We start from the raw sequence: 12171 nt of genomic DNA on the forward strand, positions 1-12171 counted from the left end.
TTTCGCATAATTTATTTATTGTAAAAATATAAATGCCTATAAGAAGTTATAAACATAAATCATACTTATCGAGAGAAATCACATCAGTCCTGCAAGTGAAAGAAACTTAAATCGATATATATTGAATAATGATAAAATTCATCTAAAAAAATAAAAAATATGAATCATCGTAACATAAAAAAATTTACAATCATATATATAATTAATCAATTTCATTTTACATAATTTTTATACTTTTATTTTATTCTTAAAAGCATTTTTTAAAAATATTTCGCAATGATTTTTTAAATTATATATCGTAAGCTTTTAAATATATTTTTTATCAGTTATGCGTTATTTATTTAGATGTATCCATTTTAAAGTAAATAATCATAATCTATTAAAATATAATAATTACTGATCAAAATGTAACTTTTGTTATAATATAAATCTTGATATGTATGTTTCTACAGTATATGTATTACAGTAAATCTCTAAGTATATCGTTAGTACAATAATACAATACAATATCGATAATACAATATTAATCATGCAATAGACGCGGGCAATGGAGTTTATTAATGTCGAGATTTATGAAAAGATTTTGTGTTGATAATATTTCATTAATATCAATCATATCTGACTAGAAAATATTTTAAGGCCACGCTTAGAAATATATATGCAATTCTCGATTAAAGATCGTTGTTCGAGATGAACCTGTTGCCTTCTGAATTCTTGCCAGAATATCGATACTTACATTTACCATATACACCTGGAAGAAAATGTATTACTAGTTTATATTTACTATTTATTTACTTATTATATTTGTTAATATAATGAACAATTTTAAAAAGTAAAAGTTAATGTCAAAAATGTTTTAAAATAATTTCCAATTATAATTTATATAATATTATAATTTATTTCATAATTTGATTTGATTGCTATACGTACCTTTGTGATCTTGAGGATTGCGCACCGAATTCGGCAATGGCGTGTAATGGATGTTGAAGTATATGTCATCAAATTCATTATTGGTTTGCGTTGAACTGGGTACGTACTTGCGAATCAACTCCGGGATGAGCTTGATCGTCTTGGAATATCTACCGCGAGTGTTAGCATTTGATTTCTCCTGCTGAGTAACTCTTCGGGAGTCTAGAAAGCGAAGACTCGGAGGTAAAATGTGGATAGCGTATAGCCTGTAACGCTCGTAATCATCTTCATCGGTAAACGTCGGATTGGTCAATTGATCAGGACAACCGGGATTGCCCAGAAGACTCACGTACTCCACGTTGGGACAACATTCTCGTATTCTATCAAGAGCTTTGTCGATATTGAATATCTAGAAACGAAGTTTATTATTTGACTTCTATATAAAAGAATTCTGTAAAAGTCCTTAGTAACAAATAATGTGTTAAAAAAATTAATAAAAGAATTAAAAATAACTTAAAAATTAAATATTGTTAATAATATTTATATTATTATAATAGTAATTTTTTGTATAAAATTTCACAAATCTTTTTTGAAACTAATTTTCATAAGGATTTCATTACTTTTTTCAATATTTTTGAAGTAGAGCACCTTATTATTATTAAGACTCAGAGTAGTCAAAGTCGGCATATGAGGTAGCGTTTTGAGATTGTCAAGCTTGTTATTGTCCAAGATCAATTCTTGAAGCTGCTCAAAATCCTTTATACCAGAAATAGTTGACAATTCGTTATATGAGAGATCCAAACCGAGACAATCGCGACCAATGACTCTCATCAAACCATTAGGAATCTTTTCTGCTCTTTGTCCCGTATACCATGCCTACGTTATCGATTATAAATATGAAAGTAAGAAAAATATAAAAATAATAATAAGAATGTGTGTGTATAAAGAAAATGAAGAATATGGAAAAAATTGCAATTACTTTCAAAAATCTGCATTTTATAAGATAAATTATCAAATAGATTTTTATTTACAAAATAAATAATATTTTTTAAAATTATTTTCTTCAGATTATTTTCAAATTTCAGTCGCTTAAAAATTTAATTGCAAAAAATTACTAATTTTTATTATTTTTAACATTACAATCCGAAGCGCCACTACGGTCTAAGTATTAAGATGTTGAACTAATATATATATTATTCAAACGAATAAATTAATTTCAGAAATAATAATCACGTGTCGATATGGTTGTCGACATTAACGCAATTAATCTGAAATGTAATAATCCCCCCCAAAATTCCCCAAATTAATCTTAAAAAACTGTAATAAACTTATTGCGAAAAAAGATTAATTTAAGATTAATTTGGGGAATTTTGGGGGGGATTATTACATTTCAGATTAATTGCGTTAATGTCGACAACCATATTGACACGTGATTATTATTTCTGAAATTAATTTATTCGTTTGAATAATATATATATTAGTTCAACATCTTAATACTTAGACCGTAGTGGCGCTTCGGATTGTAATGTTATTTAATATAAACGGTCTTGTTTCCTGTCTTATTGTTTATTATTTTTAATTTAATAAATGAATTTAAATTTAAGAGAATTTTCATTCTGATTTATAATCCAGTATAAAAATATACTACTAGTGTCATTAGTGCAATAAATTTAACAAATAGTGTCACTAGTAGTGTAACACTACTGGCTCGGCAGTGATATTATTGCGTATCAGTAGTAATATTATTGATATCAACAGTGACATCATTGAATATCAGTAGTGATACTAATGCAGTAGCAGTGATACTAGTGATATATTTTTATGCGGGATACTTAACTTACACAAAAATATTTAATATTAAAAATTAAAATGCTGTCATCAGTGATCTCTTCTCATTAAATATTTGTTTAAAGAAAATAAAGTTTAGAAATCAAGACATTTATATTTACGAAAAAATGCATGATCTTTGATATGCTCTTTATAGCACAAGTGATTCACATACATTAACTGCATAAAAAAAGAAATATAATTGCTACAAATTATTTCAATAAATATAGGATTTATTTTTTCTGATTATACTTTCTACATTTTCTTCACGTTTCTTTTTTTTACATATTTTTTGATTATATATTAAAATTATTATACAAGTATTATATATCGAACTCCATTTATTGTAATAACGAAAAGTACAAAAGAGTGCAACCAAAAAACGTAAATCGGTAGCGTTATCAACCAAAGTGTATCGTGACGTATGCATCGATTAAATGTTATTGTGTGCAATTAAAATTGTAAAACAATTACGTTTACCCGTCCGCTATCGAGTGTCAATGCACTCCTATTGAAGTCTTGCTGACTGTGGCCCGCCATGTTGAACATATGCCACGCAGTGAGAATTATCGCGCAGTTAATAATATAGATAACGCCTTGTGCGTATATGCGTGTATTTAGTGTGTTAGTCAGTATACATAATTACCATAACATTAAAGTTGGATATCTTGTATTTACATCGCTATAAACATATGGCTCGTTGGTCTAGGGGTATGATTCTCGCTTAGGGTGCGAGAGGTCCCGGGTTCAAATCCCGGACGAGCCCTTATTTTTTTTTTAATCATTTAGATTTAAAATTTATGATACAGCTTTAACAATTAAAAATATACATATATTTATATCATTAGAAAATATATTAAAATAAATTTTTATATGGATTCTCGATCTCAACCAAGGAATTTGGCAAATCTATTTTACCGATGAATATAATTGATCTACTGTTAAATTTTTATATCATTAGAATTGAATTCTGAGACAAAAGCAACTGCTATTGATTCTTATTACATTTTATATAGATAATTGATCTTCTTACTTCATTTTTGTAAGTTTTAATATATTCCTTAGATTTTAAGTTCTAACTTATATATATATATATATATATATATATAATTTAGAATTTATCATTTTTTAGTGTATTTCTAGCATATGTAGCACATATCACACAATAGCACAAATAACATAAATATAAAACACAAAGTTACTTACTTTTATATTGCAGTAAAATATTAGGTTACTTATTATTAGTGACCTAGTAATTTCATAATTACATTATAAAGTCGTTCAAAGTTCTTTTATTTCTTTTCTTACGTATCGTATGAGACGTACTACTTATTTTCGAAAATGAAGCTTTGCTAGAAAGATTTGCTTTGTACTCTTCAACTTTTGAAGGTCCTTGTTTATTCAATTCATCTTGCCTTAGCTTGTGTGTAGAATCATTCTTTGACGAATCGAGAGGAACATTTCCCTCAATCTTGGAGTCATTAGTGCTACTAAAATGAATAGAAAATGCAATAAATATTTGGTATATTCTTTGTGACATGTCTTATTGTACCTTGCATTGTTTGAAGATACTTCTAGTTTTGTGTGTGACTTTAACAAGGTTATTTCATTATAAAAACGAATCACAGATTGGAAAGTATTTACAAAATTAGTTGATCCAGCAGCATCAGTGTGAAACAATTCTTCATTGAATGGCTTCGTAGCGATATATTCTACATACAAGATACAAATAATGTTTAACTTTCAACTTTAAAATGTGATACCATACTATAACACACTGCAAGAAACGCGTACTTCTAATTAATTTTGCGCCTTCAGCTTTGTATTCCGCTATTTCTTCATCCTTCTGTTTAATCAGATTTAGCAGAATCATGTGCCGGCGAATCAATTCCATCGATGATGAGCAGAAAGGCATAGTCACACTTTCCCAAAATTGTTGTGGCGTTCCTTTGAGAAGATCCAATGAAAATCTCAATTTTACAAATTCTTTGTCTTTTCGTAATTCTATTCGATATGTTGTAACTTCTAAAACGTTTGCATGTACGTATTGAGGAATATCATTTAACATATCCAGTGTCACTTGTTTCCAATCAAAAATTTCAAGATTTAAAAGAGGATTCATAGTCTACAAATTAACACGTTTCATTATATATGAGTATTGCTAATATAATATCTCATTTAGAAAATTGAAAAATATTCTTATTACTTGTAAAATAAATTTCAATCTACATTTTTCTTTCATGATTCACATTTATTGATGAATAAAAAATTTAATTTATATACGTAATACATATTTATGAGATAGAATTGAGACAATTCGTAGTACCTGACATTTATGAAACATAGTTTCGTCTGTCAGAGTCTCCACCCAAATTTCTATTAGATCTGTTAGAAAAACTTTTCTCGATTCATTTTCCTTTATAAAACATATCACATAATCTTTATCATTTATTTTGAGGTTTTTCCAAACTCTGCCCTGCCCATTGTTATAAACCGAAATGATATCAATATCATGATTCTCAATCATAACGGCAAAAAATTAACGAATTTGATGTTTCAAGATTTGATTAGATTATATATTGCACAATGTAGGTTGTCACGTAACCTTTATAATCTCGTTTTGTTCAACTTATTAATACTATTATATTTTTATAATACATTGTTTTTAAAACATATTTTATTATATAATTTAGACATAAATCTATACATTTATACAGATATAAAATTTCAAAAGTATTGTTCTAATGATATTCAAAATTGATAATCATAAAATAAGGTCTGTTTTTTTTTTTCGAAGAATTCTGAACTAGTTCTGAACTAGTGTAATAAGGAGCTTTCCAACAAGCGATACTATGCGACATGACGGTTACCTCATCTATTTTAATATTGGACGAGTTCAAGACGGCAAAGCGGCTAGGCATGCTTATCGAGCGATTGAATATGATTGGTTGGATCTATAAGTAACAACCAATTATGTTCATTTGCTCGGCAAGCAGGCTAGTCTAGTCGCTTCAATTTGAACGTGCCCATTGACTACGTTCAACGAACTCAACAGTTAAGCGCTCGCTACTATTGATGTATTCTTCTAGAACTAAAATGCTGATTAGATAATCTAAAAGAATACATTAATAAGGGGCTCGCACAATAAAAGGAACAAAGAACAGAGAATAAGAATTTCATCTATCAGAAACTGTGTATTCCACATTGCATGATTTCTGATAAGTTGAAATTCTTAATCTCTGTTCTCTGTTCCTTTTATTGTGCGAAGTCCCTAATAGCGAGCGCTCATTAAACTATTGAGTCCGCTGAATACAGCCATTGGCGAAAAACAAGGATGCAATGATCAGGGTTGCCAACTCTCTGAATTTCAAAATTCCGCTAGATGTTTTACCAAAAAATCCAGAAATAAACTAAATTTTACAAAAATACTCTATAAAAGTAAATTATTAAATAAAGTTGAAAAATTCCGGAAATAAGATAAATGACGAAATAAGATAAATACGAAAAACTAAAAATAAGTTATATTTTATAAAAAAAATTCTAAAAATAAGCTTAATTTTACAAAAAAAAACATACAAAATAAATTAAAAATAATAAATCGTTATATGAATTTAGATATCAAATTAGTTTTCTAAATTTAGAAGATTTTTATTTACAAAAAATATATATGTCCTGTACTGGATAAATACTTAAGTTTTAGTTTATAAATAAGTGTAGTGAGCCTATTTTAAGCTAAAGAAACTAACGAATCGGTTGAATAAATGAGACTAAAATATACATATTTATACATATTTATGTAAAATATATTTTTGTATAATAAACGAAAATACATTTTTATATTTTATTTTTATATTTTTTGTGTTTATACAATAAAGTGATATGCACTATAACTATTCGAAATGTAAAAAATGATGTAATTCAAAATTTTTATATTTATGTAGATACGCCTCCTTTGTTTCAATAATATTATTAATGTTTTTTTTTCATTGAGATAATAATTATGACATTTTTTATGTCTTCGTGACCATCGTAAATTATTAAAAAAAAAATCCGCCGTTTCTATTTTCAAAATAATCTAGAAAATCCGTTATCCGTAAGGCCAATATTACATGCGTCCGTTTTTTGTCGTACGATGAATTGTTCAAGCGTGTCAATTGGCTGCACGACAAAGAGGATTTCTTTGTCCTATAGCCAATCGACAAAATTGTCGTACGATAAAAAACAGACGCGTAATATTGGCCTTAGGGTGCTCTTTCATTTGTGCGTTTTTGTCGTACGACAAATGTGTACAGGACAAAGAGATCCTCAGATCTCTCTAGCCAATCAATAGGCTTGAAAAATTTGTCGTACGACAAAAACGCACAAATAAAATAGCACCCCAACTGATATGAAAATATGCTAAATCTATTGGAAAAAACGCTAAGCTAGCAATATTAGTAACGATTCACCGTAGAGAGAATCAAAAGAAAGTGGAGCGATAGTGTTCTCTTTTCTGATTGGTTCTGCCATTTTCAGTTCATTTCTGCAAATATGTATATGTGTATATGTATGTACAGCCGGTCACAGAAAGGTTGCAACACTTTTTTTTTGATGCGTTTTGGAATGCAACTTGCTCAGCAATTGATTCTTATTAAATTCCCGATGGGAATTCATTATTCCGACATGTTCCATGATAGGTTCCCAGTTAGCGCTTACAGTGATTAGCGCTTACAGTTAGTGATTCTTTAATATGATTAGTTTCTTACATTTAGATTTAAAGAACAACTAAAGGCAACAATCAATGGGCGCATTCAACGAACTCAACAGTTGAATGAACACTTGCTGTTATTGGTGTATTCTTTTAGAATTTTAGATCATCCAATCAGCATTTTAGATCTGGAAAAATACATAGCAGCGAGTGCTTACTCAACTGTTGAGTCCGCTGAACGCAGCCAATAATATTAAAGAATCACTAAGTGCTAAGTGATTAGTTTTTCTCTGTTGAACCAGCCATTAGCTGTTAGAAATGTACGCGCAAGAGCACACCTAACTTTCTTCTATTATGGATACGATGATCATATTTTCTTAAAAAAAATAAAAGACAAATCTGAAAATTTTAAAGCTTTGTTCCTACATATTAGGGAGTTTTTGCAATAGCGTTTATTCAGATATGGTAAACGCTAAGGTCATATTATCTTCTTCTTAATAACTAAAGAAAAGGGTAATGCGATTTTAGCGTACCGTATCTGGATTCACATTATTGCAAAAACTCCTTATTTTCAAACCAGTAATTGTCAAAAATCTACATTATTGTGCCAGTTAATGTTTTTGTAAAAATGGAAAAAGTAGAATATCGGCGGTTGCCATGACAAAAATTTATGATAGCTACGAACTACGAGTTACAATTACGAGCTTTGCAAGCAAAAGCTTTCTCTCTATCAATACCTTTGAGTTGTCCAGAAGAAAATTGTTTGTTTTGAGGTCCTGAATTCATATTTTAAATTTGGCGATTTAATCAAGGAACATCTTGAGGTGCGTTCAAAAACTTGGCTCTGTCAATTCCGAGTATCCTTTATTCAACATTTAATGATCAACAAGGATAAAATAATACTCGACAGAATTGAATTTTGGAACGTAATCCTGTATATCGATTGGAATTATTGCACTTGTGCATGTTTGATTGATGCCACATCAATCGTACTTTAATCGACACATCGAAATGAAATAGCTAAAATAATATAATAATTACACTTCATTATACTATAATATTTAAATCTCCTTTTTATCCTTTTTTATCCTTACATTTTTTTATATTTGTTTTATATGAATATTAAATTAATCGATCAGTCTTTTTGTGATAGGTCGATATTTCGAGAATAATGATTCTCAAATAGCTTAAACTTTAACTTATAACATCCTACTCAAAATTATAGAGTAAATTAAAAATTTCAAAAGTGTATATTTTTATAATTTAAAATGAGAAATTACTATTTAATAAATATTATATTTATTTTAATAATAAACGTAAAATATTTCATAAAAATATATTATTATATTTACATTTTATATATTTCGTGTGTTGTTGAAAATATAATATTGTAACTTATACAAAAGTCAATCACTAATAAAACAAATATTAAAAAATGACAAAAATATATAATACAAAATAATTTAATATAAAATATAATCATAATTTATCGGATCCGTCTTTGAATCCGGCTTTCTCCGATTGCGTGTCAAATCTCTGCGATTGACTGCTCGTCGCAACTCGGAAGTGTTAACGGTAAACGCACTTTTGGATCTATAATTTTTTGGTTTGGATATTTCCTGCCAATTAGTGAACACCAGAGGATTGCATTTGCTTGCGTAAAAGCATTTACAAGATCTATCCATTGCACGATCCTCGCACAATTTACCAGAGAGCGGGAAATTTTCGGTTTTATTTAAACGAGCCTTCGACGCATTACTAGATACTTTCTCTCTTTTCATTATCAGATAATTACGAAGCAACACGCCACTGCATTTCGACGAGAGTTCAAGAAATCTTTTCGTGAAAGCTTTATTAAACTCTACCCATCGCTTTTCCGTATTATTTCCTATGAAGAAATGTACGATTTACGTTTTATAACAATAAAGAGTTTTATATGTTAAAATAAATAATTAATTATTTATTATTAATATTAATTATTTAATTATTAATAATTCTTATTCTTATTTATAAAATAAATAAAAGATGTGCAAAACGATTTTATTGTAGCTATATAATAACTATACCATGCATTTTCTTTCGAGTAATTTCCTTTCTAACAGAACTTTTATCTAAATCAATATCGGATGATCCACATTTTCTCTTTGTATCATTGCGAGATCTTAACTTTAAGCAAGGATTATATTCTCCTATTTCATCTGTACATTGTGTTTCCATTACATGCTTCGAAGCTACATGCTGTAATAAAAGTTTCTTAGAGAAAGTTGCAATAACCGGTTTTAATTTTAATTATTAAATAGGTCGTTAAATTCTTAAGATTATTAAAGCTATATACAAGTATATATATTTAATATACTTTAAGCAGAATACACATTCTAAAATATACGTTCTAATCTAATTAATGTATATACATATATATATATGTATATATATATATATTTAAATTAAAATTTGTTTTAAAAATTAATTCAAATTAAATTAAAATGTTAAATTTTATACCAATTTTTTAAGGAGTTGCTCTTTTCTTCTGCATCTCGATGATAAATTATTCAAAATATCCTTAGTATACATATTTAGTTTTTTTGTAATATTCGACAATTCATTGTATTCGAGTTTAAGCTGTTTAATAAGATAGTTTTCAACCCCTGAAATTGATATATCAGACTCGACTGTATTTTTGTTTAAAAGGTTGCAGGATATGCCTACATCTTTCACCAGAACAACATCTTGAAAGCCGTCTGTTCTATAATGAATTCTATAATTAATCTTCCTTCAATTATAAACTTCTCAATAAAATGAAACAAAAAATAATAATAATAATATGATGAATAAATTAACTTTACTAATATTTGCAAAAACCAAAAGTAACAATTTTAATTACAATTTTTTAATTAAAATTAATAAAAATACATTCTATCACTATTCTCACATTTTGTGTTATATTAATAAAAATTAATGTTTTACATTAATAAAAAGATCAAATCAATACCTGTAATAGGAAAATCCGCAATAATCTACTTCACTTTCAATATTGCACGGCTTTCGCAAAGGACTATCGCCTCCATAATCCCTCGCGACATTAATCAAATCCGATGGTACTATTGAAGCATGTCGAATAATCCGATTCTTATCTCGTCGCGAAAGGAAAGTTTTTGAATCCCTCGTCCCGGAAATCATCGAGTATTTTCTCCTTGACGGCATAATACTGATGGGCGCATCGCCCGCTTCCGGGGAGGCGCTAATTGCGCACACCTCGACAGACAAGGTCTGTTAATTAATTAACGGAATCGCAAGTTGTATGCGATAGGAAACGCACATACGATACGAACATACGATAGACATAGATATAAAACATATACAGTATTATCATATATTTATATTTATAGATTTTTTTGTATAATATATATGTATATAGTTATAATTACCTAAGAATTTTAACGCAAATGTATTCGTGTAGATAGAGAAGACAATTACTTGTTAATGGAGTTATCGATTAAGCGAATGGTTAATTAAGGAATCATCGATTGATGTGTATAATTACCGAGATTCGAAACTTTTTACGGCCCATCACTGAGAAGGATAAACAGGTACCATATTTATGTCCCTGTTGTATATTTATGAATTCATCCATTACATCGTACTATTATCGTATCGTATTATAAAATCGCAATATTACCAAACAATTTTGAAAATAGGGTTAAGAAGATTAAATATTTGCTTCTTTATACCAAAATAGGTTATATTTATTTCAAAGATTGATGGAAAGTGATCTTGGTTGCGATCTAGGGATAACTTCATTGTTCTCTTAAGGATTTACACAAAGCTTTGTTTTCTGGCATATATAAAGTATTCTGTATTTTAAATTCTTCTCGTGAATTTTTATTTTAAGAGAAATAAAACTTTAATCAAGTTAAATATATCAAAAACTAATTAATTTAATAATTAACTTATAAAACTATTTAAAAAAAACTATTTTTTGCTTTTCTTCTACATATTAAAATGCTAAAAATTGAAATCCGAATATAAGTATATCAATGATAAAAAAATAATCTCTTGAACCCAATAATATAAATTTTTTATAAACAGTAAAATTAAATTTGAAATAAAGAAATTATATTTACAATCTCTTTGGGTTTCTAAAAATTATGCTCTGCGTTAATTTCACGATGAATGCGCCACTGAATTAATTTTAAATATGAAATTTTACGCCACTGGTGGTTTATTTTCTTCAGTCGGCAATATTGCGGCTTATACGACGAAGATGATGGCGGCGCTGCCGGATCAACTCTATTTTTGAAGTTTCAGGTATCCGAGACATTGAAATTATTCGATAATATTAACTAATTAATAAAATATAAAAAACGACTTAAAAATAAATAATATCAGAATAGAATTTTTATGTAAAATATATAATTATATTAATTACATTGCGCATTATAAAAAAAGTTTTTGTAATGGAAAATATTTTTGAGAAATTTTATTATTGTTTTCAAATGACTTTTGACAAAGTCCTTTTTAAGATCTGTTCTCCAAAATACTTGCTTTTCTTACAATTTTCAACAATTCTCGATATAATAATATTAATAATAACAAAGAAAATAAAATCGGTATACGATTCAATTTTTAATATGACAAACTCTCTGGACATTTCTTTTTTCCACAAATTATTATCTCAATGAAACATCTTTTTATAATATAGAATTCAAGAACCCATAATCCCCCCTAATGGGGCCCGTACTGATATACGT

The 12171-nt window shown here is 28.0% G+C and overlaps 3 protein-coding genes and 1 non-coding gene across 11 annotated transcripts; 1 reads left to right on the top strand and 3 right to left on the bottom strand.

Annotated features, from left to right (window-relative positions):
• LOC105151198 (leucine-rich melanocyte differentiation-associated protein) lies at positions 1–3523 on the bottom strand. 3 transcript variants are annotated; one of them, XM_087409826.1, is made up of 4 exons: positions 3383–3523; positions 1558–1785; positions 931–1318; positions 1–751 (listed from the first exon to the last, which is right to left on the bottom strand). In XM_087409826.1, exons 1-4 carry the CDS (start codon positions 3383–3385, stop codon positions 672–674), a joined length of 699 nt encoding a protein of 232 aa, XP_087265952.1. In that variant the 5' UTR covers positions 3386–3523; the 3' UTR covers positions 1–671. The 3 variants fall into 3 exon arrangements, with proteins under 3 accessions (XP_087265952.1, XP_011063056.1, XP_011063055.1); XM_011064754.2 differs by lacking the exon at positions 3383–3523 and adding an exon at positions 3217–3345; XM_011064753.2 differs by lacking the exon at positions 3383–3523 and adding an exon at positions 3211–3344.
• Positions 3060–5626, bottom strand: LOC105151197 (non-homologous end-joining factor 1). Of its 6 annotated transcripts, XM_087409823.1 has the most exons (6): positions 5063–5623; positions 4531–4861; positions 4289–4448; positions 4063–4226; positions 3943–3985; positions 3060–3545 (listed from the first exon to the last, which is right to left on the bottom strand). In XM_087409823.1, exons 1-5 carry the CDS (start codon positions 5261–5263, stop codon positions 3978–3980), a joined length of 864 nt encoding a protein of 287 aa, XP_087265949.1. In that variant the 5' UTR covers positions 5264–5623; the 3' UTR covers positions 3060–3545; positions 3943–3977. The 6 variants fall into 6 exon arrangements, 5 of the variants coding, with proteins under 5 accessions (XP_087265949.1, XP_087265948.1, XP_087265947.1 ...); XR_015546232.1 differs by having other exon boundaries at positions 3943–4226; XM_087409822.1 differs by having other exon boundaries at positions 3060–3985.
• Positions 3431–3502, top strand: TRNAP-AGG (transfer RNA proline (anticodon AGG)). Its single transcript has one exon. It is a non-coding gene; the product is annotated as a tRNA-Pro (tRNA).
• A 1080-nt stretch (positions 5627–6706) lies between the features above and the next one.
• Positions 6707–12091, bottom strand: LOC147908503 (uncharacterized). The gene is given in 5 exon segments (XM_087409353.1): positions 6707–8974; positions 8977–9311; positions 9490–9661; positions 9923–10178; positions 10413–12091. Coding segments are annotated over 5 exon segments (1047 nt in total). The 5' UTR covers positions 10625–12091; the 3' UTR covers positions 6707–8902.
• Positions 12092–12171: the final 80 nt, after the last annotated feature.

This window comes from Acromyrmex echinatior, chromosome 9 (assembly GCF_024713525.1).
Source record: "Acromyrmex echinatior isolate Ae372 chromosome 9, ASM2471352v2, whole genome shotgun sequence".
NCBI lineage: Eukaryota > Metazoa > Arthropoda > Insecta > Hymenoptera > Formicidae > Acromyrmex > Acromyrmex echinatior.